The sequence below is a fragment of the Meriones unguiculatus genome, chromosome 19 (assembly GCF_030254825.1).
Source record: "Meriones unguiculatus strain TT.TT164.6M chromosome 19, Bangor_MerUng_6.1, whole genome shotgun sequence".
NCBI classification, from domain to species: Eukaryota; Metazoa; Chordata; class Mammalia; order Rodentia; family Muridae; genus Meriones; species Meriones unguiculatus.
Window position 1 is genome coordinate 71,751,771 of NC_083366.1, and position 26,442 is coordinate 71,778,212.

Here is a 26,442-nt window from a genome sequence, read left to right on the forward strand (position 1 = left end):
GTTGTGGCTGAGCAAGAGAGGTTTTCAAAGACCAGGAAGGATTTCATTCTCCAGCACCTCCCTGAAACATATGGCTTCCACCCACCCAGGACAGAAATTTTGCAATTGCTCCTGAATCTGGTCTGGACTGCTGGCCAAGGAAGTCAGCTCCAGCCTCAACACCAACTCAGCAAACAGAGTTTTACAAAGAAAAGAAAAGAGAAAAAAACCCTACAAATTAAATTAAGAATGTGCAGAATACAAACAGTCCACTCTGAACATACATCTTTAATTATCGCCTTCCTTAATAACAAACATGTGGATGGCTGTTCTGCAACAGAAGAAAGGGTTACCTAGTGGTCAGTAAAGAGAGAGACACTGGGCTATGCGGGAGCTGAAAGTGCCCTTTCCTGAACAAGAGGCCTTGGTTTCTCAGCAGGAACGAACGCTTTATCACTGGCATAGATGAAGGAACAGCCACAAATTGACATTAATTTTCCTTTGAGTTTGAGTTGGCTTTTTTTCTTTTTACTTTGAGTTGGCTTTTTTTCTTTTTTCCTTTTTTCCTTTTTTTTTTGGTTTTTCAAGGCAGGGTTTCTCTTTGTAGCCCTGCTGTCCTAGAACTCACTTTGTAGACCAGGCTGGCCTCGAACTCAGAGATCTACCTGCCTCTGCCTCCAGCACCTCCCGGCAAGTTGATATTCTTAATGTAGATTTTCCTACTCGTATTCATTATTTCAAAAGTTCTAACACATGGCTTGTTAAACCTCTGGGGATGGAGTCAGATAAATATTTTGGCTTTCCAGTTAATGAGAAAGCACTCTGTTATAGAGGGTTATGATCAGTCATATTTTCTTAGGTCAGATTGCATAACATAAATCCTCATTCTGCTGCTTGCTAATAGCCTGCTGGTAGACAAGTCATGTACCTCACTGTGCTTCAATGTCCTCATCCATAATATTATTAACCCTGTGTGTCTTTATCTAAAAACAAACAAACAAAAAGATATGCTAGTACTACCATGTTCCTGAGCTTTTATAAGTGAGCTAAGGTATATGAAGCACGTATCTGTAGCAAAATTCCTGGTGCTCATTAAATGCTAGTCTCTATTCTGAAATTATTAGTCAGAAAGTGCTAACTCAGCAAAATCCATAGTGCCTCATGTTGGGCAAAGACACAGAGTGGATAACACACAGGAAGGTTTTCTTATCAACTTAGTTATCTAGAAATGCCTCACCTCGATAAATATGACGGAAACCTAAAAAGAGATCCTCACAGAGTTCCTGCTCCATTTTCTTCTGCATCTCAAAGAGGAATGGAACTCCACAGTCCTGCAGTCTAAACAGCCCATGAACAGCGCAATCATCTTACTCCTTTTTTTAAACAAGTGAGTGCACGTAGGGACACTGCCCGTCTCCTCACAATGTGCAGCAGACGCTCTTCAGACATCTTGCTGAGCCTTGCTCTTTATTCAAGGAGAGTTACACACTTAGCTTTAAAACATCTGGGCTCACATGGGAATTCAGGGAATGCTGAGCCTACAAGAATCATGTGTGCCTGATGCTGCTCCCTTAATTCATTATAGTTTGCTTTTGTTTTGTTTTAACTTTGACGCTAAGCAGATCTAAGCGTGTTTAATTCCTCATATGAGGAAGAAAGTAATTTCCAATCAAATACCCACATTTCAGCCCCTTGAATATGTCTCACTGTTTTACGGTAATTCTTTAGTTTCACAAAGATAAATCTTAAAAAAAAAAAAAAAAAAGCTTGTGACCACTAAAGAAAGAAATCAAAATTAAAATCTTAAAGTTCCTTGGTAGGTAACTTAGAATGCTAGTCTAATATGCAGGCTATCCCTTACCTCATACTATTTTTAATTCAAACAAGTGTTTGGTTCCTCAGTCTTACCCATAATACAGATATTTACATACATTTACCACCGCACACTCTGACCCTCACTGTTACTCAATAGCTTTTTTGTAGGTAATATTTATGACCATACTGAAGACGTTTTATGTAAAACGTATTAATATGTTATTTTACATGCCTTCAATTCAGTACTTAACACAGTGCCTGGGTTATTCTGGGTAATCACTGTGGTCTCCCTGTCCACAGAGAAGGGTCAGGGAACATGTGGTAAAGTCAGACCTACCAGGCCCAGGACCATAGCATCTAAAGAGTAACAACAGCATTCCATTCACCAGCCATGACAACCAACACGCTACATACAAAACCCATCAAGTGTTAAGCCTTACTAGGTGCGAGCTTACCTGCCGCATACACAGACGCCGTGGTCAGCGTCTTCGTGTACATTGAGACCGTGCCCGCTTTCTCTGCTTCCAGTTCAGCCACTGTCTTCTGTTTTACTGGGGCTTCTGCAGGAATATTTTTTGGTGTGGGAGCTGGGAAAATCACCTTGCCATCCTAAGCAATATTAGAGAAATAATATTTTGGAAGTCAAATTGGCATTTCAAAATGATTCATAGGAGAGAGCTCATACTGAAAAAAAAAACTGTTTTGTTTGTGTATATAAATTCATATAATTTATAAAATAGGTATGTTTTATGTGTATAGTGTTTATGTTATACATATATAATTTTTATGTGTCTGGTGCATTAAAAGGATGCTGCTCAAACCTAAAAACAATTCATTTTTGCTTTATTAAACTTTTGTTTCTGGTTTCCAAAAATGCTGTATATTTTCAGTGACTACTACGTACTTGAGTCTTTGAAATGCTTCCTCAAATCATTCTCTACTTTTAAACAACTTTCATTGGCATGCCAATGCTTTATCAAAATATATCTCTATCCCAAAATGAAATTCTTCCATGAACAGAAATCCTAAATCCAAGTTAACATGAAAAATACAGGAAGAGGGCTGGAGAGATGGCTCAGTGGTTGGGGGCACTAACTGCTCTTGCAGAGGACCCAGGTTCAGTTCGCAGCACCCACGAGGCAGCTCACGACTGTCTATACATCCAGGATCAAATACCCTCCCACAGACATATGTGCAGGCAAAACACAACGTGCATAAAAATAAGTAAAGTTTAAAAAATAAGGAATACAGGAAGAAAGAGACCTCCTACCTTCATCACCACAGTTCCTCGAATGACATGACTCATTGTACCAAAGTCAAAATCATCCTTCACTTCAAAATAAAAATTGTCCTTGTCAGGGCTGATGGCCTTCAGGAGCTTGGTAATGTTGTTGGAGTACAGGGTGCTGGCCTGGGTGGCCATCCGGCTGGGGAGGTCTGTGTAGCCGATATGAGTAATCCCCTAAATGAAAGAGCACATTGTCACAAAGGTTAATTCCCTACAGTTATGCTCCATCTTCAACGAGTCTCAGGCACAATTGTGGCTCAGTTTAGAAAGTACCTATCTTTGTAGATATAAAAATATATATACTCACAAACATAAAAATCAGCTTTAATTATGGCCATTTTTTACATCTCTTTCCAAGATTTCTTTTTTTTTTTTTAATTTTTAAAGCTTTTAGACTTTAATTTCTCCAAATACTTAAAGAAACAAACCCTTTACAGAGGACTTGGGGTACAACTCTGTAGAGGAATACTTGCCTAGCATGTGTGAGGCCCTCGGTGTGATTCCCAGCACTATAAAAGAAATTTTAAAAGAAGGGAGAGAAGAAAAAAAAAAAAAGAGCCTCAATTGGGGGATGGGGATAGGACCCAGAAAGCACTGGGGAAGGAGTGTAGAGTCAATATCATCCAAATACATTGTATATGTGTGTTAAATTCTCAAAGAAGTAGTAAAAATATTAAACCTCACAAATCACTGGCTATCAAGGCAGAAGACGCTTTCCTGCTATACCTTATGAACATACAGTTCTCCTGGCCTCGTGGTTTCAAAGTTCCCGCCAGCCTCGGCAGCTAAATCCACAACAACGGAGCCTTCCTTCATTGATTCGATCATCTCCTTACTAAACAAAACAGGAGCTTTCTTACCTGTTGAAATCAAAGACAACAGTACAAATTGGCATGTCTCTCTTCTCTACTAGCAACTGCAGTCTCTGGGTATCGCCACAATGGTCGTTGGGTTTTCAAGGCTTGATTATGTGAAAATTCAGTTCTTTACAAGATATTCCTAAGACTGGAGAACAAGTGAGACCAGCCATCCTCTTTGGGAAGAGATGTATGTGTGGGCTGCAAAGAGGGCACCATTCACCGCACCCAGGCCTCACCGCAGGCTTGGCCTGAGCTGTCTCAGCCATGCGCTTCTAAGCTACCTTACATGTAAGAGACTGGGAGATTTTACTTGTTCAAAAAGAATACGTAAAATAAGCCATTAGAAAATGTTCACCCAAATTGAACATTTCACAAAGGGCACACATGTCAAAACTACATTCAGTACTAATTTATGAATTACAAAACAGAATATTTCCATTCCTCTTAGCAAATGTCAACAGATTTTTCCAACTCAGTACCCACCTTAACACAGGATAGCGATGACAAGAGGCCAGAAAGAAAACACTGTAGCCATGAAACAAACACTGTAGCCCTGCCCAGCAACAAAAGGTTTGCAAGGACTCCTCTACGGTTATTCCCAACTATTGACTCCTCTACAGTTATTCCCAACTATTGATCCTTGGCCTGGGAAGTCAGTCCTGTCTATACCAGGAGCTGGGAGTGCAGAAGTCAAGAAACAGCAACCTTCCCTCTTCTCATGGGATACATTCTGCTCATGCCATATTTCACAGTTTAAATTCACAATGTGTTTTGGGAGGCTCATTAGGTCTTATTTAGTACTGGTTCTCACCTGTGAGCCATGACCACCTTGGGGGTCAAACAGCCCTTTCACAGGGGCCGTTGCCTATCAGATATCCTGCCTATCAGACATTCACATTACGATTCATAACAGGAGCAAACTTAGTTAGGAAGTAGCAACAAGGGTGGTTTTATGGTTGGGGAAGGGTCGCAAAATTAGGAAAGTGGAGACCCACTGCTATATAAATCCCCAGCAAATACCGGAGCCCAAAGAGAAGGGGAATGTGCTTGCAACATTGATAGAACAAAGATGAGCATCAACCGCCTTGTTTCTAACCCTCTTTAATTTTCAATTTTATATTTACAGGTTTTTAGTAAGAATACTGTTTTACACACAGATATAAATTAAATATTACATTTATATTAAAATCATCTCATTATCTAAATGCTTGACTGAGATACATCCCAAAAGGAAAAATAATATCTCTTTGTAGTACATATGAAAACAATTATAAAGATCTACGTGGGCATTTGGGGATTACCTCAATCTTTTTGGTGCAAACTTCAAATAAGATAAAGTCCAGATCCTTATTCCTGAAGGCTTTTCCTCCTGGGTGGACAGTTCTAACACTCCCACTCGCTGCTTCCCCTCCGGGCCATGCACTTCAGCAACACTGGACTAGCTACCAGAGGATTCCTTCAATGATATGGTCCCTTCTAAGTCTCCATAAAAAAGACTCAAGAGGCATTTTCCCCCCAAAGTTCTTATAGGCTACAGTGATTTTCCAAACTCCTTGGCAATATCTCGTTCTCCTTCTCTCCCAGATAGTAAACAAAGGCACCTTGAATACTTTCCTGAACCTTGACAGTCTGAGCCGGCAAATGATGAAGGGATCCAGTACCTTTCCCATAAGAACCCCCATGCTTCCCAGCTCCCCGGAGGCTGGAGGCTGACTCACGCTGGCTGCAGCCACACAGCACATCTCAAGCGCTCGCCTGTACTTTCCAGATGTGCACTGTCATCACCTTCCCCCTTCCCTCCAAAGCTGCTGCTGAAGCCGGCCATCTCATTCACGCCCTCCAGACTTGGGCCCATCGACCTAAAACAACTGTTTAAGGTGCAGGATGACCCTCTCTGGCTTCTGAATAAACAGAAATTGTGGCTACTGATGTCAAATTTTTTATTCCGCATCCAACTAATTTGTTCTGCCATGGTAATGTTAGATTCTTTTTTATCTTCCAAGAACCTGAAAGCTACACTGTGCAAGGCTTCACGTGGCCTAAGCTTTCAGGCTCCTTAGAAAACATGAAGGGTACAATCCATCTTCTCCAATTTATTTATCCAACCTTTCCATTTGGCAACAGCTGACACAGCCTTTAAAAAACACCCATGTACATTGGTGCCCTGATATAACTTAGGGGGTTGGTTTTTATTATTCTGAAAATCATTCACTTTTGAGACAATAGCATATTATTTCACAGCAAGTTCTTACTTAGGGTAAAGATCATAAGGTACCATCAGAACTGTTTGAAAACTTATTCAGATACAAGGACTCATGCCTATAAACACAGGAGGGACAGCACAGTCAGAAGTTCAAGGCCAGCTCTAGCTACATAGTGAGTTCAAAATCAGCCTGGGCTATTTGGGACCCTCTCTCAAATCACATTCTCCCCCACCCCCAGGCCCCAACAGAATATAACTTATGCTATAAATAAGCCACAGTGGAGTTTTTCAAACATTTGGGCTAGAAATATAAATACAGAGGTCAACCAATTGTTTAGTGTGCCTGAGACCATGGATTCAACCTCCAGCACACAAAAGACAAGAAATACTTGTAAGTCAAAAGCACACAGCAGAGTTAGTAGGACAGCTCAGTGGGTAAGAGCACTTGCCACCAAATTTGATGACCTGAGTTTGATTCCTGGAACTCACATGATAGAAGGGGACAACTGACTCCCATAAATTGTCCTCTGACCTCCACTTATACACCTTAGCAGTCAAATACTCCCTGCCCCCACACACACTTAAATGTAATTTTTTTTTTCAATGCAGTTTATTCAGGAACATTGAACAATCCTCGGACCCCGGGGAAAGCCAGCCCCCAGCTTAAATAGCCTCTGGGTAGCCAACCCAGGCGTGCCACGGGGGCAATGCAGATAGGTCCACATACATGGAAGCAAGCCAGATCCTCGACCTTAGCCAAATGTGGAGTTGTTCGTGACAGAGAGCCCTCACCATCGGGAAGGTGGAAGGCGGAAACCAGCTCCATCTTTAAGGCATAGCATTTCGCAGCTCTCTACAGTTCCCCCTTTTTGTTTTAGACGCATCAGGCAAGAGTAGAGGTCTGATCTTTGATATTAGAAATAAATTGGGACTTTGTACAGATGTTCATTTAGGTGTCATCCACCCAAAGAGCATCAGACCCGTCCGATACCTTTTTCTCAGAGGCGGGACCTGGGGCATCAACCCGCATGCAATCAGACATGCTCTTCTCTGGGTCCAAAGCGGCTGACCCTGAGTGCAGTGCTTAGCCTCGCATCCTGAGCGTATCATTTTAGCTTTTTATGGTATCCAACCATGCTTGGGGAGAATGTCCTGCTTCAATGGCTGTAAAGGCCTGAATGATCATGTAATTTTAAAGCACATAACAGAATATGTATGCTTAAAACACACAAACCTATTTTATATATGAATATGCAAGATACTCATATACTATATAACTTGTAATAAATTCCATTATGCAGAATTTGCCAATATCAGAGCATATTTAAATGGTAAGGATAATTTATTTTCTTCTCTTTCCTTTTGCCTATCTCCCAAATGTCCTACTTTTATTAAGAAATCTCAATAAGGGCTACAGGGAATACAATGAAGAAAAGAACAGTGCAGCTGCCTGCAAGCTCTCACATGTGGATTTTTTTTTTTTTTTTAATTCTGGAAACTGCAAAAATGAAAATTGAAAACAGAAGGGGTAAAAAATATAGCCAAAAGAGAAGCAGGATAGGGAAGAGCAGTCATAATGAGCAGATCCTCAAAAGAATAGGTCAAAAGGGAAAAAGACAGGGAAGGCGATTTCAACATAGTGTCTTAGTATAACAATCTAATATGATAAAAATTTAACTGCATGATAAACAGTATCAAAAAATAAAGGGAAGAAGAAGCAATAAATGGCTTAGTTAGGTTTTGGAGGTAAGTTTTCTATTTAAACTGAACATTGTATTTTTAACTAAGACCCAGGTAGACAATAGTCTATGGGCTTAAAAAGAATTTCCTGAATTTAGAACAGTAAGGAAAATTACAAATGCAACACTAGCCAACTTAAATAATTCCAACTCCAAAGAATCCAACTCCCTCTTCTGGTCTCTATGAGCATCTGGATGCCTGTACACAGACAGACAGGCAGACAGACACACACACACACACACACATTTTTTTTTTAAGGCCAGACTGGTCCACATAGAGAGTTCCAGATCAGCAAGGCATACACAGTGAAATCCTGTTTCAAATAAATCTTCAAGGAAAAAATGAGAAAAATATTTTTAATTCACAGAAAGTTAAAAAATATATATTTATATTAAAATCTTTATTTCTTTTTATTTTTAATTATTATAATTTATTCACTTTATATCCCAGCTGTAGCACCCTCCCTCATCCCCTCCTAGTCCCACCCTCCCCCCTCTTCTCCTCCTATGCCCCTCCCCCAATCCACTAATAAGGGAGGTTCATCTCCTTCCATCTATCTGACCCCAACCTCTCAGGTCTCATCAGGACTGGCTACATTGTCTTCCTCTGGGGCCTGGTAAGGCTGCACTCCCCACAGTGAGGAGGCAGGATGGCCATTTTCACTATGTTAATCCTACTGATCCATGAGCATGGGAGATCTTTCCATCTTCTGATATCTTCTTCAATTTCTTTCTTCAGAGACTTAAGTTTTTTCAAACAGGTCTTTCACTTGCTTGGTTAGAGTGACACCAAGATACTTTATATGTGGCTATTGTGAACGGTGTTGTTTTCCTAATTTCTTTCTCAGCCCTTTTGTCTTTCATATATAGGAGGGCTACTGGGTTTTTGCTTTGTTTTGTTTTGTTTGGTGTGTGTGTGTGTGTGTGTGTGTGTGTGTGCGTGTGTGGAGTTAATTTTGTATCCAGCCACTTTGCTGAAGGTGTTTGTCAGCTGAACCAGTTCTCTGGTAGAATTTTGGGGGTCATTCATGTATACTATCATATCATCTGTGAATAATGATACTTTGACTTCTTCCTTTCCAATTTGTATCCACTTTATCTCCTTTAGTTGTCTTCTCGCTCTAGCTAGGACTTCAAATACTATATTGAAGAGATACAGAGAAAGTGGGCAGCCTAGCCTTGTGCCCGATTTCAGAGGGATTGATTTAAGTTTCTTTCAATTTAGTTTGATGTTGGCTGTAGGCTTGCTGTATATTGCCTTTACTATGTTTAGGTATGTGTCTTATATCCCTGAATTCTCCAAAACTTTAGACATGAATGTGTGTTGGATTTTGTCAAATGCTTTTTTCAGCATCTAAGGAAATGATCATGTGGATTTTTTCCTTCTGTTTGTTTATGTAGTGGAATACATTGGTGGATTTCCATATATTGAACCACCCCTGCATGCCTGGGATGAAGCCTACTTGGTCATGGTGGATGGTATCTTTAATGTCTTCTTGGATTCGGTTTGAAAGTAACTTATTGAGTATTTTTGCATTAATGTTCATAAGAGAGATAGGTCTGAAGTTCTCCTCTTTGTTGGGTCTTTGCATGGTTTAGGTATCAAGGTGACTGTGGCCTCAAAAAAATGAGTTTGGTAATGTTCCTTCTGTTTCTATGTTGTGGAATAGTTTGAAGAATATTGGCATTAGCTCTTCTTTGAAGGTCTGGTAGATTCTGTGCTGAAAACATCTGGTCCTGGGCTTTTTTTGGAAGGAAGAGTTTTGATGACAGCTTCTGTTTCCTTGGGGGATATAGGACTATTTAATCTATTTACTGATCTTGACTTAATTTTGATAAATGGAATCTATCAAGAAAATTGTCCATTTTGTTTAGATTTTCAAATATTGTGGCATATAGGCTTTTGTAGTAAGATTTAATGAATGGATTCCCTCAGTGTCTATTGTTATGTCCCTCTTTTCGTTTCTGATTTTGCTGATTTAGATAGTTTCTCTCTGCCTTTTAGTTAGTTCGGCTAAGGATTTGTCTATCTTGTTGATTTTCTCATAGATCCAGCTCTTGGTTTTATTGATTCTTTGAATTGTTTTCTTTGTTTCTAATTTATTGAGTTCAGCTCTGAGTTTATTTCCAATTGTCTACTCCTCTTGGGTGTGTCTGTTTCTTTTTTTTCCTAGGGCTTTTAGGTGTGCCGTTAAGTTGTTTGTATGAGATGTCTCGAACTTCTTTCTGAAGGCTCTTAGTGCTATGAACTATCCTCTTAGCACTGCTTTCATTGGGTCCCATAAGTGTGGGTATGTTGTGCCTTCACTTTCATTGAACTTTAGGAAATCTCTAATTTCCTTTTTTATTTCTTCCCTGATGCCTTCCCCCCATCAGTCTCCACATTATTTTTTTTATCATATATACATATATGTGTGTGCGAGTGTATGTGTTGATATATATATATATATATATATATATATATATGTAAATGATTGGGTCACTCACTGAAACTGGAGCTTACTGATTGGCTAGGCTGACTGGCCAGCAAGCTCTGGGAATCCCCGTCTCTTCTCCACCAGCACTGAGGTGATGGATGCACAAGCCTTTCTCAAATGAGTGCTGGAGAATCTGAACTCTGATCTTCATGTTTGCTTGTGTCATCTTCTCCAGCCCCATATGCTATTTTTGTTTAAAAAAAAAAAAAAGTAAAGTATTCCTGAAAAATCACAGGCAACTCTTGCTTAAAATTAAAGAACACGGTTTGATGTTTATTATTTAGGAAAAAAAACCAATGGACTGACTCACTTACTTACCAACCGAAAAGGTTCCATGTGACTTGAGCTATCCTTCCTATTACAGCAAACAGAGTTGTGCTTAGGACAACCTGACACAAGAGGACAAAGACAAAAATGGACAGGAAAATGTGTACAGACTTCTCATACTGTGGAACATCGAAGTCCACCATCCATAGCAAAATCTCTCAAATATCTGGGCATGGTGGCACACACACCTGTAATCCCAGCGCTCAGGGAGGCAGAGGCAGGCAGATCTCTGTGAGTTCAAGGCCAGCCTGGTCTACAAAACAAGTCCAGGACAGCCAGGGCTACACAATGAAACCTCACCTTGAAAACTCAAAAAAAAAAAAAAAAAAAAAAAAAAAGCACAATCTCTCAAATAGAAAGATAAAGTAAGAATTTGGTATTTTCTAAAACATAAATGTGGAAGAAAGCAGAATGGCTAACAAAAGCACAGGTAGGAAGTCTGGAAGAAGGTTTTTCAGGGTTCCTTGCTTTCCGAGGTATGCTTGGGTTTTCCCATTCTGAAGCACAGTTTTATTCATTTAATCATTGATCTAAAAAAGTTAAGATTTACAAACAGGCCAGTATTGTTACATTTCCAAACACCACCCATCTAAAAAATTAATAAATAAATATTTTTTAAAAATTAACAAAGGAGAAAATCATTTCCTGGCAAGATTATGAGCTGAGTGAAAGATTTGACACAATCTTCATGAAACGTCTCTTGGCCCTTTCTGGTTCACGAACATTGAGTTCTTCTAGTAAAATTACTCAGTTTCTCCCCATTTGGGAGTTATTTCCATTCTTCTGCCAAGACATCAGCACTCACAGTCATCATTCAGAAGTCCGTTCATTCACGGACACAGTCAATAACCACTCAGTGCTGACCACCAGATATAGGCCAAATCTGAAAGGAAATAGTCATTCAGAGCTTTTCTATTTTAAACTACTTTAAATTTTAAATTAAGACTACTTTTTTTTTTCATTGATTAAAAAAAAATAAGTATTTTAAAAGTCAAGGAAATGATCCCTGCTGATAATCTGCTATCCTCCTAGATCAGTGCCTAGCGTAGTTGTCTTCAGGGAGGCTGTGCTTGGAGGCCCCGGGAGGCCCGCTCTCTTTGGAAGGAAAACGGAGGAGTAGATCTGAGAGAGATGGGAGAGGAGCAGAGGATGTAATGCATAAGAGAAGAATAAATATTTTTTTTTAATTTGTCATGGATTCAGAGCTAACTGAGACTGGGGGATCCTCTATGAGAAAAGCAGCAGGTGCGAAAGCTCTCACCTGGTAAAGGCTGCAGCACCTGCCTTGCACGCAAGACGCCCTCAGTTCAATCCTCAATCCTTAGTGACCAAATGAATAAATAAATCATCTGAAATTTTTAATTATACTACTTTCTGTTCAATTAACTGCCATGCAGAATGAACGGGAGTGTTTCCAGTTAGTGCCAGGCTACCTTGAATCTCTGTATCACACCAGACATGTGGCTGTGCAGTCTGTCAACAACCTGTCTTTGATGGAAGCATATAGGGTGTAACTCATGCAGGAGAGGAGAGGAGGGGAGGGGAGGGAGAGGGAGAGGGAGAGGGGAGGGGAGGGGAGGGGAGGGGAGGGGAGGGAAGAGGAGAGGAGGGGAGAGGAGGGGAGGAGAGGGAGAGGGAGAGGGAGAGGGGAGGGGAGGGGAGGGGAAGGGAGGGAAGAGGACGGGAGGGGAGGGGAGGGGAGGGGAGAGGAGAGGAGGGGAGGGGAGAGGGGGGAGGAGAGGGAGAGGGGAGGGGAGGGGAGGGGAAGGGAGGGAAGAGGACGGGAGGGGAGGGGAGGGAGAGGGAGAGGGGAGGGGAGGGGAAGGGAGGGAAGAGAGGGAAGAGAGGGAAGAGGACGGGAGGGAGGGGAGGGGAGGGGAGAGGAGAGGAGGGGAGGGGAGAGGAGGGGAGGAGAGGGAGAGGGAGAGGGGAGGGGAGGGGAAGGGAGGGAAGAGGACGGGAGGGGAGGGGAGGGGAGGGGAGGGGAGGAGAGGGGAGGAGAGGGAGAGGGAGAGGGGAGGGGAGGGGAAGGGAGGGAAGAGGACGGGAGGGGAGGGGAGGGGAGGGGAGGGGAGGGGAGGGGAGGGGAGGGAGAGGGAGAGGGAGAGGGAGAGGGAGAGGGAGAGGGAGAGGGAGAGGGAGAGGGAGAGGGAGAGGGAGAGGGAGAGGGAGAGGGAGAGGGAGAGGGAGAGGGAGGAGAGGAGAGGAGAGGAGAGGAGAGGAGAGGAGAGGAGAGGAGAGGAGAGGAGAGGAGAGGAGAGGAGAGGAGAGGAGAGGAGAGGAGAGGAGAGGAGAGGAGAGGAGAGGAGAGGAGGGGAATTAAAAAGAAGGCACAAAAACTATTAAGAACAAAAAGACACCAAGATGAAATGAATTAACCACAAGTTTTTATAATGATTCCAAAGAGCACAGAGAATTATTTACTGGAATTACTCAATGGCATGTAATCATGGGGAAATTCCTAACTTCCTGGCCTGTAAAGCATCAAATTAGAGACTTAAGAAAAGCTTTCTGCATTGACATAGCATAATAAATTTAACTCCATACTCACAGATGCATAATATAAATTATAGAATCTGTTTACCCAAGACCAAAACAGATTTGTCACAAATAAGCACTACGAAGGGCAGAATTACATGTAATGTAATACTATGCATTACCTAAACATAAACTGAAAGACAGTAAAGAAGAAAGTACAAACATCAATCAGTGTTTCACATATTAAGAAATTTCCTTGTAAACTGGGCACGGTGGCATATGCCTGTAATCCTAGCACTTGAGAGATGAAGGCAGGAAGATCCGGAATTCAACCTAATCATCAACTACAGAGCAAGGTCCAGCAAGGCCAGTCTGCTTTATAAGAGACCATGTCAGAAGAGGAAGAGGAGGAGGAGAAGGTGGAAGAAAGATCCATTATAACAAGAATTTTACATTGTTATGGTGTGAATATGAACTATTCCCCATAGCCTTGCATATTTGGAGTTTGATTGCTAATGGGATTTTGGGACATGACTGGATCCAGAGGGCACTGACCTAACAAATAGATTAATCCCTTGGTAGATTCATAATATGAATGGGAGAAAATAGGAGATGAAGTGGACTTCTTGGAGAAAATAGGTCACTGCAGACAAGTCTGCAGATACAGCATTTTCTCTTTCTCACTTCCCTCACTTCTCTTCCTCCTTCCTGTCCACCATGATCTAAAGCATTCTGCCACATTTGTTGGGAGAGGCGGGGAGGGGTTCATTAGTATCCCTTTTAGAATTTGTATCTTGATGCCTAAGCCCCAGTAGTAGCTATGAACCTGGCTGAATTAAGAGATAAGGCTGTTAAAATGTTAAGTTAGCCTAGGGCCTGAGCCTAACTTCCTTGGTATCCTTAACGATTAAGAAGTTAAATATCAAGAGAGACACGAGAAATGCACACATAGAGAGGAGAGAGAGCAGAGGCCTGAGAAAGGTGTGATTTTCAACCAAGGAGAAAAGTCTCAGGAGAGACCAACCCTGCCAATATCTTGGTCATAAACTTCCAAACTCCCAAGGAGATGAGGAGGTAGTTTCTGCTGTCTAAGCTACCAATCAGTTCTATGTTACTAGGGAAACATACAGGTAGGCAAAAACTCTTTGCTTCCTTCACAAATGGCTCTGGCCATGTGACTGGTCTTAGCAAGAGACGTGGGAATGAGACACTCACTGTGCGACACTCACAAGCCTCTCATGCTCAAACAGACACAGTGCCCAGAGTGGCCTTCAGAGCCCCAGCATGGTGTGAGAACACTTCATCTGAACCCCAACATGATGGGAACGAAAGCTGGTGCCTGTTAATGTTACACGGGCAAAAAGCAGATTTCTACAATATCCAAGCAGTCCCACACTCTTGGATTGTGTTGTCACGAAGATTGCGGATTTAGAGCCAGACCATCCTAACAAGGAGGAAGGGATTGGGAATTCAGAAGTGCTATATTGTGAAGATAAGACATCAATGGTAGCTCTTCCCTAGAAGCTGTCCCACCTCCAGTTCAACTCAGGCTGGCAGGGAGAACAATATAATACTTCGCCATCTTGCAACACACTTTTGGAGAAATAACAGACCAAACCAGAATACAACTCTGTGGCATACATTTTCCTAACAGAACATTTGTTAAACGTGACTCGGCCACCCACAAAGTGTGTCAGACACACCCAAAGAAGTCAAAGCTGACAAACGACAAGAGAAAACTCCAGAATGCTGGCACCCTCCCTCTGATGACAAGTGGCCCTATCTGTGTTGAAAGCTACCGAGAGGTAGATAGACAGCCTATGGTTACCAACCCTTGATGTTGTAACACACAAGTATTTCTCTCTGCCTTTCAAAGATTCTCAGAACAAGTGGTAGTGTGCGAGCAATATTTTAAAATTCCATAGAGTCGTAAACTCCATGGAAAGGAAGGGAGCATGAAGGGTGCATCAGTCAGTCAGAAAGAAGTAATACAAGCTCCAAAACGCTGGGAGTCACTGACCTTCATGAGGTGGTTTTGACTCCTAAAAATCATAATGTGCACTGAGAAGAAAGAATGCCCTGAATAATAAACTCTTCTAGCTTTTGAAAAGCCGTCCTGCAGGTGTCAAAGCAAGAGTTCCCTCAGTGAAATTCTCCTGCCTAAAAACACAGGTCTGAACCGTCATTTTTTCAGACTGTTGTTCCATTCTATGGAAGATGCATTCAAGAAAAAATGAGCAGCATCAGATGCAGAATCGAGGTGGACTTTCTAAGAAACTGTAATATCTCAGGTGGAGTCTCATCAGGGGAAAACATCGCCTTCCCAACTCTTCCCGTGCTGTGTCCTGTGACAGGGATATTTCATAGACCCCAACTATGTGAATATAAAACATACTGCTCCCTAACTGGGATTACGTCTAGAAGCAAATCCAAGTGTACATGTCCTACAATACTATAATTTATAATCAGTGAGTATCTTCCTTCCTGACAAGACACCCTCCACTACTTCCTGATTCCAGCGTTTGAAAGGGCTAGCTAGCCACCTCACGTTGCAGGGCTTCTCTGTGTAGCCTTGGCTGCCCAAGACTCGCTTCATAGACCAGGCTGGCCTCGAATTCACAGAGATCTGCCTGCCTCTGCTCCCTGAGTACTGGGATTACAGCCAGCCTTCTGAGAGCAGACTCTGGGATGATGTACTGACCACAGCTTTCTGAAAATGGAAGGTAAAGATTACGGCTTCAGAAAAAAGGAAATGCAGTGAGTCTTCAAGATTATCACATAATTGACCTTCTACTAAAATACACAACCTGTAGAAACAACCTGTAAACAAACAAACAAATAACAGCCATCTGTCATCTTGTAATCCCAACACTTAGGAGTCTGAAGCAGGAAGAGCACAACCATACAAGACTCTCTAAAACAAGCTCTGCAGGTAGGCCTGAAAGGTCCCAAGTTGCATCACTGATAGCTTTATAATCGATAACAAAGGTATACGCCATGTCAAAATGACTCCTATTTCTTTATTAGGAGTTTGGGTTGGTTAAAGCTAACTAGCTTCCCATCTTTATCACTCATTCAATGAGGAAATGTTTTAGCACCCTCTGCTGGCCACTTGTTACATGTCGTCTCCTAGCAGTGCTTTCTCTAAGATACAGGTGTTCCTAGTTAGATGATGGCTACAGCACAGTTCTCCTAAAATTCCTTCCTAGGAGTCACTGTAACAAGAGGGGAAGGGGTGTCCTGGGGTGCCCTCCTGCAAGAGTTCATGCTTGATTTCCACCTGTCTAACACCCATTCTGGATGGCTTCTAATTTGCATCCACCACAAATACTCAGGCGTAAGTGTCATTTCTGCACTCAGAGACACGTCCATGGGCTGGACCCACACCACCCTCCTGCCCACCTGCTTCACCAACAGCACTCGGCTGGGAGGTAGCATCTGAAGACACCAGCTCATCTACCATTTGTGCAAACAGAAGTCATAACAAAAAACAAGCAAACAAACAAAAGCAAAGGAATTTGGGCCTGGAACAAGAACAGAATTGCCATCAAATTCTGAATGACCCTAAGCAAACTTTTGCTATTTTCTACTGTGTACTATGTATGCAAAGCAGTATTCTAAGAAATGGTAACTATAAAATGAAACTATCAACCAACTCTGAAAACTACTGAAAATGCTCTAGCTTCTATAGATCAAAAATTCAGCCTAAATATCATTCTTCATATAAAACAAACAAGCATATCCATTTCCTTAGTATGTAAACTTGCTTTCATCTTAATGCTAAAATTACATGTAAACTACAAATTGCTTTAAAATAAATTTCTTTCTGTTCTATTACCAGTAAATGTTTAATTTGTATACCTATATATCTGGGTTCATGTAAAAATTTCTCAAGCAAAGCAGTCATGAGGAGAAACACTTAAGTTTTAGTATAGTGAAGAGGAGGCTCTGGCTCCTGAATAGAATCAAACACTAGCAGCTGTGGACCCTTTAAGTTCTCAATGTCTCGCTTATTTTCTTCAGGAAGCAGAGAAAAATCAAAGGCAACAAGGTAGTCATTGTTCAACAGCAGAAGCAAAGGATGGGAGAGGCAAGAAAATACAGGGTGGAAAGCATCTCTGATCTATAATCTATATCAAACTCTTTTTTGATCAATTTATTGATCAATAAAATGAAAAGCTCTTTATTGATCAATAAATGTTTCTTGGTTTGATATTATGCATTCAGCACAAAGATTATATAAAAAATATTAAGATTTCTGCTGTCACAGGCTTCACAATCAAACAAACACACTGAGGCTGGAGAGATGGCTCAGTAGTGCCTGCTGTTCTTGGCAGGGTACCAGCACTCACTCAAAGCAGTTTGTTAGGTGGCTCACAAGCCCCTCACTCCAGATCCAGAGAATTTGATGCCTTCTTCTGGCCTCCCTACACTCACACAGTACACACGCACACACACACACACACACACACACACACACAGAGAGAAAGAGAGAGAGAGAGAGAGAGAGAGAGAGAGAGAAACATCATACACATGTAATTAAACATAAAATAAATATTTCTTAAAAATGTCAAAAAATAATGAGAACAAAGTGCCATATTCTTAAATAAGAATCTCTGATGGAATTTCTGACTTGTTTTTAATGCTTTAGTCTCTCAGTACTCTTATACAGTGAAAACATAATGTCTTAAAGAGAATAGAAACAAATTAGAACTTTATCAAAAACCTAGTAATGGCACTGACTTATAAATAGAATGTTGTACTTATAGAAAATATTCTATATTATAAACACACTTACATGAAAACACACTGAAAGAAATTAAGTGATTAATGTAACCAGAGGTCCTAGGGCTACTGTGATGTTTGTTGTGTGCTTTTTTATTTTTCTAGTACTTTTATCACAAAAACAAACAAGCTTTCACTTAAAGGGGAGGTGGTGGTGCACACCTTTAATCACAGCACTTGAGAGGCAGAGGCAGGCGGATCTCTTGGAATTCGAGGCCAGCCTGGTCTACAGAGAGAAGTCCAGGACAGCCAAGGATACACAGGAAAAGAAGGAAGGGAGAAAGGGAGGGAGGGAGGATGGAAGAAAAACTGTGGCGTGAACTCAAGCTTTTCAACCCTGAGTCGCAACTTGATGAAACTGCCTTTTTGTCACTGTAGCTGTGCAAACATCAGGCAAAGTGGTTGTGTGTTCTAGGGGTCAGTACAGTCACCACATTGGTGTGGAATAGGAAGATTCAGCTGGTGGCTCAGCCCATGACACAGACCCCATGGAGGTGGGAGTTTTCCTACCAGCCCTGTGTCGAAAGATGGGGGTCCCCTACTGCATCATCAAGGGAAAGGCCAGGCTGGGGCGGTGGGTCCACAGGAAGACCTGCAACACTGCTGCCTTCACACAGGTTAACTCGGGAGACAAGGCTGCTCTGGCTAAGCTGGTGGAAGCTATTAGGACCAATTACGACAGATATGATGAGATCTGCCACCACTGGGGAGGCAATGTCCTGGGTCCTAACTATGTGGCTCGTATTGTCAAGCTGGAAAAGGCAAAGGCCAAAAACCTTGTCTCCTTCAATGTATACTGCTAAGTTTTCTGTATATAAATTTAAGTGTAAAATTATCTTCTAACTAAAACAATTTCCTTAAAAGAAATTCACACACTAAACATTTATTGGTCCTTGAGCTGGTGATTTTGTTTGTGCGCAGGGGTGTGTGGGTGTGGATGTGGTCTGTTTTATCAGTTTGACACAAGCTACAGTTATTTGAGAAGAGGGAACCAAAATTGAGAAAATGTGCCGTAGGCAACACTCTGGAGCATTTTCTTACTTGGTGAGTGCTGTGGGAGGGCCACCCCTGTGCATAGAAAAGCCGGCTGAGCAATCCTGAGGAGCAGCCAGGAAGCAGCACTCCTCCAGGGCCTCTGCTTCAGCTCCTGCCTCCAGGTTAAATTCTTGAGTTCCTGCCCTGAATTCCATCAGTGTCACTGAGAGAAACCCTTTCTCCTCAAGCTGCTTTGGGTGAGGATGTTTATCACAGCAACTGAGAGCCTAACTAAAACAACCCCAACTAAATTTCAAGATACCATTTGTTAAAGCGCCTTGGAGATAAGCGTTCACGGAGTATCGTACCTGGGATCAGTGCTGTGCTGATGAGGATGTCCACTTCCTTACACTGCTGAGCAAAGAGCTTCATTTCAGCTTCAATGAACTCTTTGGACATCTCTTTCGCATATCCTCCCTGGCCCTCACCAGATTCCTTCAAATCCACCTCCAAGGGTTCAGCACCAAGAGATTTGAACTGCTCCAACGCTGCAGCTCTGGAGTGTTGAAGGGGAAACAGTAGTTAGTTATATCAGGGATGCACACATAATCAGGAGACACAAACATCAAAATCAAAATCCTCACTTATGTATACCCTTTAAATCAGCAGTTCCCAACATGTCTGACAATACAGCCCCTAATACAGCTCCTCATGTTGTGGCGACCATCCCCCAGACCATAAAATTATTTTTGTTGCTACATTATATCTGTAATCTTGCTACTGCTATGAATCGTAATGTAAATATTTTTGGAGACAGATTTGCCAAAGGGGTTGAGACCCACAGTTTAGAACCACTGCTTTAAGTAAACTCTATATAATACAAAGTCAAGCGTTTACTTCGCTGTCTCTACCTTGATTGTTTCAATGACGTTTTAGACATTTGGCAATTCTCACATATTTTCCTTAGGGGGGAAAAAAGAAGAATCCCAACTTCTATTTAAATTAAAAAAAAAAAAAAGAATGTCACTATTGCCAATCCCAGCTTTGGCCCTTTTGATCCCAATGCTGATGATATAATATGATATCTGATAGACATTAAGATTTGCTATCATGCTGCACATCACACAAGTTGAGTTTGTGCTCATTGTGAGATGACTTTTATTACAAATACTCTAACATTTAAATAAAGTGACTTGGGGGGTCTCAGTCCTCACAAATTCATAAAGCAAACAGACATAGTGGCACATGCCTGTAATCCCAGAATGTACAAAGTGGAGACAGGAGGAACATTGGGATTTCAAAGAAATCTATATATAGACCATACAGATGGTGTCTCAAAATAAAACTGCAATAAATAAATGGCAAAATGTGAAGAGCCAACATATTTAGATTATACAAAACATATTCAATTTAAAGTAAATAAATGCCACCCAATCACTGTATTCTGGTTAGAAAAAGAGAGCCAGCAAAGATCTCAGTGGTGGAAATCACTAATCTCTGCACTGCAATAAACCTCAAACATCCTAAATAACAGCAATCACAATCAGTGCAACTACACATGCAGTCATTAAAATTATTTTATAGAAAGAAAGATATTAGCCAGGTGTGGTGGTCTGAAGAATGTCCCCACAGTGCTCGGCTTCCGGCTCCAGCCACCTTGCGACCACTCTGTCTTAATGGACTTTTCCTGTAAACGCTTTCACAAGTCGCTTTGGTCAGTGTTTTATCACAGCAACACAAAAACAATGCGTCAGAACTAGTGGTGCACGCACGTAACAGGGCTGAGGCACGATGAACTCATGGAGCTCGAGGTAGCTTCATGTTTATCACAGCAACTGAGAGCCTAACTAAACTAACGGCCAGGCCCGACCAGCAGGTCCAAACCAGTCAGGGTCCCAGTACAGATGGAGAAATGCACAAGAGCTCTCGGCTACAGCCAAGGAGCCAGCTACAATGAACAAACTCTAACAAAGGAAGAGTTCGTTCCTCCAGTGGAGTCCTAGTGGGTTCACAGATCACACTTAAGGTCAGGCCCATGCCCAGCAGATGGCCGAAGCAAAATGAGTTCAAAGTTATTTTTGAGATGTCTTGGCTCCTATTGCTTTGTTTGGGCATTTTATACCTTACCAGTCTTGCCTGTGTGTATGTGTGTGTGTGTGTGTGTGTGTGTGTGTGTGTGTGCGTGAGCATGTGGGCACGTGAGCATATGTGCATTTCTCATGCTCTTTCTTTGTTCCCTTTTTTATTTTCTATTTTAGGTGTATGTGCATTTGTTCATTTTGTGCTATTCTGTGTGCCATTTTTATTTGCCTGTGCAATGGAAGTTTTAATTTCTTTACAAACTCAGCTGTGTGATGTGAATATGGTTTTGTTTTAACCTCAAGTGTGGGATTTCAGTTTGAGCTTTAGTTTGTCCAAAGCTGATAACTGTGTCATGGGGAGCGTGGTCTTTGCCAGCTGGTAACGGCTTGCTCCTGCAGCACACAGATGGGTGTGGTCTAGCACTCTGAGGAAGGTGAATAGGGGAGGCCTGAGAGAGAAAGTATGGCATGTGGTAGTTTGGCATGGGACAATTTGGCGAGGCCAGAGACAGGAGGCATGATGGTTTGGAGTAGACAAACGGAGAGAGATGCTTCATGGCTCTGCGGCTTGGAGGTGACTGCTTGCTGCAACAAGACTGTTACAGCCCCAAAGGAACCCATCGACCCTAACCAGTCAAGAGAAGCATGGGGGTCTGTGGCCCCTCCCTACTAACCTTCTCTCTTCTACCTAAGGTTGGAGGGTTGAAAGGGAGAGATTTTAAGAAACCCCAAATAAAAAAAGTGAAGATCCAGAAAGAGATGAGAGAAGGGAAACCATGAATGTACTGTATGAAAAAAAATTATTTTCAATTAAAACAATAAAATCTGCAGGAAAATTGATGAACTTGTGATGTATAATATTAAGGTCATCCATATTAATCTCAGAAAGAAAAAAAAAACTTATGTTCTCCCTCACATTCAGACCCCAGCCTATAATGTATACATGGATAAGAATATATGAAACAAATGTACACATGGGGATAGAATAACATTTAAGAAGGAGAACAAGAATGGGCAAAGTTAGGTGATGAAGAAGGATGGAATGCAGGCAAAGAACACATGAGTAATAAAAAAGAATATAAAGCTAATTTTCTAGTCTTAACTCTATCATGGTTTCTTTTTTGTGGTGCACAAAAATGTAATTGATAATAAAATTGTAAACCTACAGCTTCAGAATTGCCATTCTAACCTGTGGAAATTCAATGAGGTGGATGGAGTTCAGGACTGGGCAAGTGTTTGCTTGAATGGCTACATTAATCTAGCTACATGATGTTTTTATTCCATTACAATGTAATTTGTTACATTATGATTTGTTAGAAATATGGTTCTTATACTAAGTAGATAAATTACAGAAAAAAATAGACTCTTAGTTACTTCTTATTGGCTGTAATAAGACACCACGACCAAGGCAACTTATAAAAGTAAGCATTTAATTTGGAGCTCACAGTTGCGGAGTAAGAGTCCATGACAACCATGGTGGAGAGCATGGCAGCAGACAGGCAGGCATGGTACTGAAGCAGTAGCTGAGAAATCACATCTCGAGCCACAAGCAAAGGGCAGAGAGAATGTTTACTGGGAACAGTGTGGGCTTTTAAAACCTCAAAACATATCCCAAATGACACAGCAACTCCAACAAGGCCACACCTCTAAATCTTCCCAAACAGTTCCACTAGCTGGGGACCAAGTATTCAAACACTGAGCCTAGGAGGAGTTATTCTCATTCAAACCACTACAAGTAGACTTAAATGACAGCTGTAACTCTAGCTACCAATGCAGTTCACAGTTTGAACAAAGACATCAGTATACTACATACTCAATAGCTAACCAAGCAAGCTGTGAGTCATTTCTAGGTCAAAATAGATCTATTGCTACTTGAATATCATTATCCATTATCATTATAATGAAACCATGACCAATCCACTTCCCGGGGCTTGAAAGTTTGGAAAGCTCTGCTCATCAGCAAACATGAAAAATGAAAGGACAGAAGCAATGTCACTTTTGGTCCCAACTCTCCTTAGTAAGGTGATGTCATGGCTACTTTGGAATTGGCTGGTTTTTCTCATTGAGAGGAAGTGGATTTTATAAGCACCTCGGTTCTCTAAGGTCAGGAAAGAGCAGTTGGTCATGTTTCATGAGCATTTACTCTGCAAAGTCGCACTCTTTACACTTTGGGGTTTTTCCTATATACATGATTGGCAGTGCAAGGACACTGTTCAGTTGGGAGAGCATGTGCCAAGCATACGCAAAGCCCTAGATTTAATCTCCAGCACTGAAAAATAAATAAATAAGATTGGCAGCAGTGTTATGACTCTAGTGCCCTTATTTATAATAAACACATATGTGCTTTGAACAACCCCCTAAAAATATAACAACAAAATGATCATTGGACTTACTAAGCATTTCATAAATGCTGACATAGGGCATCTCCAGCAACAAGGAAGAAGTTTAACCAAATTTCTCTTTGCAAACAGCATAGGAAAATGTTTTCTGGCTATCTTGGAGGTACACAATACACGTAGAAAGGTAGTTTCTCCCACATGGTCTATAATCTTGAGAGAAATGGTCAGCTCTCTCCTCACAGCAAAAGCGGTGCCTTAGCAAAAGCACTGCAGTTAGAGTTCACATGTCGCTATTCCAAGACTGGGTCTACAGGCCAATGAGAGAGCACGCACGTAGCGTGTATGCGACTGGGTACTGAAGCCAGTCTCACCAAATAAAAAGCATTTGGAGACTGCCACATCAGTTCTATCTACTTACATCACTCAGTGCTACGCATAGGCTCCTCCCAGTGCACTTGTCAGTTCGTGCCCTGCCTAATGCCCAAAAGCGTTCTAAAGACTAAAGTGACAGAGTAAAGCAACATGCTACAAGCTCAGCAGAGACAACTCTGGTCCCAATGCACACAAAGAAGTGTGGCCTATCACCTTTCAATTACTTTATTATTTCTGCTTTTTTCCAGTAAATAATAAAAAATTTTATTGAGCCAAACTTTAAACAGAAAAAAAAAACATTTTTAATTGGAAAAAGCATATAGAAAAGCTTCAGTGAGCCATTAGAAACAAATGTTCTTAGTTAAATATTAATCACTAGTCAAGCACTCACCTTGTATCAAATCCTCGGACAACTGCACCCATCGACTTGGCTGCACCTGCAGAAGCCAGCCCAGCGACACCACCACCAACTATCAGGATCTGAGAACAAAGAACAAGGATTGCTTAAAGCGTGTTACCAGGTGATGGCAAAGGATCACCTCCTGGCAACTCCTGAGACCTGGTACATGGTTAGTGCTCAATGGTAAGAGTGGAGGCGGGGGGGGGGGGGTCTGAATGAATGAATGCAGCAGAGGGTCTGTCCTTCCGCTCAATCACCAGTGTTTTTAAAATTGATCAAAGAAACAGCCTCTGCCAGTGGTCAACAACTTTCCCTAAAAAATCATTCGCTGGAGGTCAGCATCTAGGAGCGGAGGAGGTCGTACAAGCACAATCAATGGCCATACATGCTAAAGATTAACCAGTTCGTTCTCACTGTACCTACCACCAAAATGGCACGATGGTACTCCAACTATCTCTCCCCCTCCAAAGCCAAGGGTTTCCTGGGTTCATGAAATACTAAAAAAGTGTCAAGGAGGTACGCAACTTTGACAAAACGTCCAGGCCAGCTGCTGTTTTGAGCTCAGATGCTTTTGGTAACCAAATACAGAACTGAAAGCCATCTTGAATGATCTGTATCTGACATCTGGTGCAATCTAAGTAAGTCTTCTTAGCTATGGCAGGAGCGGGGCCACAGAAACTCCAGCCTCCCCAGCCTGAACACAAGCACAGCAAAGGCAGTGTTGCTCCTAGCCTGAAGCGGCCCTTCCGGAGAAAAGGCGGCTTGTTGTGCACCCCATAACTAGCACAATGAAGGCAACTCCTTGTTCCGGCAGGAACAAATGTCACCCACAGAAACAGGGAAGTTTGTAAATTCTCACCCACCCACCAGGCCCACGCTCCTTCTGCTTTTTTAAGGAGTCTGTGCTGTCAAGACTGTGTGCTCCAGTGACCCATAGGCCATTTTTCTAAAAAGAAAAATAATAATAATAATACAAGTCTAAGATGCATACAGGACTAGGCTAATCATCATGCCAAGAAATAACACAGATTTGTGAAATTACTCTAATCATATTCTAAAGCAAGGAGGATCAGGAAGGCTAGCCAGAGCTACAGAGCAGGACAGTACCTCAAAAACAAAAAAAAAAAAAAAAGAATTAAAAAGGACACACAAATGCATTTAGAAGAAATAAAAATCCAAGAGAGACAGCTCAGTGAGTGCTTACTGTACAAACACCAGGATCTGAGTTTGGATCCCCAGCTCCCGTGTAAAAGCCAGGCACGGGGCAGCTCATCTTCCTTACTCTGAGTGGCACTAACGAGACCTGGAGGAATGGGTCTTTGTTACCCAGCTGGACCTGGGTTTTCAACATCATCTTGGATCACCTCCACCTTGCTCAGAGCCTCTTCAGAGCCAGTAGCCTTCTCTTCCTAGTACATGCTGAACTCTTCCATTTCAGAGTCTTATACACGCTGCTCCCTTTGTCCAACATCTTAGAGCCCAAGCACTGTTTTTCCGTCCTTCCCGCCTCTGCTCAGATGCCAGGGGAGCCCTTCCTGTCCCCTCACCTCGGAAGTTTGCACGTTCTCAAAATCCTATCATCTGGTTCCTTTATTATTAACTACATTCATATCACATATTGATCTGGGTTTCTTCCATCTTCATAGTGACCCACACTGAAATGTAACTTCCATCCAGCAGGTGTTTCTCTTGTTATCTTCAGGCTTGTCCCTTGCTCCTACACTGAGTACCCAAGGTATCGGAAGCATTAAAGTGATTTTAGTTCATTTCAGACAAGTTAAAAAAAAAAACCCTCTATGTTTAAAAATAAATTTAAAATATTATACATGACAAGTCCAATTGTATCTAATGCTTCAATTTTAGAAAATTATTTCTTACAGCATGCCATAATTACTTAGGCTGAATATATTTCTTAATGGCATTTTCTTTATTTGTGTGTAAGGGGTAGGGGAGGGAAAAACTTGTCGTGGTACACATGTGAAGGTCAGAGGATCCCAGGGATTGAACTCAGGCTACCAGGCCAGAAGGCAGAAGGAGCCTTTCTCCCTCGACCACCTGAATTTACACCCTAGTGGTCACAGCCACCTTTCCACCTTTTAATAACTCCCACTCCTGCTAAGCCTCTTGGGTTTTGTCTCACGTTTTAATCGTGTATTACAAGTTTCCTCTCAACTTCCCCACCTTCCTAAAAAGATCCCAATCAAGGCTAAGCTGTTAGCTCATACACGTGCGTCCCACCAGTTTAGGAACAACACTGAGCTTCTGCCGGTTTGGAGCCAGACAGTCCCTCAGGCAAGGAGATGGAGTGTCATGTTTCAGAGACA

General features: G+C 41.8%; 1 protein-coding gene across 5 annotated transcripts in view; it reads right to left on the reverse strand.

Moving 5' to 3' along the window:
• Nnt (nicotinamide nucleotide transhydrogenase) overlaps positions 1–26,442 on the reverse strand; it is an 88,898-nt gene that overhangs the window by 46,269 nt on the left and 16,187 nt on the right. For all 5 annotated transcript variants that reach the window (XM_060372584.1, XM_060372586.1, XM_060372588.1 and 2 more), the window contains exons 6-10: positions 24,110–24,198; positions 19,295–19,482; positions 3,809–3,942; positions 3,065–3,256; positions 2,250–2,403 (exon numbers count right to left, since the gene is read on the reverse strand). In XM_060372584.1, coding sequence (XP_060228567.1) covers positions 2,250–2,403; positions 3,065–3,256; positions 3,809–3,942; positions 19,295–19,482; positions 24,110–24,198 — 757 coding nt within the window. The remainder of the gene's footprint in view (positions 1–2,249; positions 2,404–3,064; positions 3,257–3,808; positions 3,943–19,294; positions 19,483–24,109; positions 24,199–26,442) is intronic.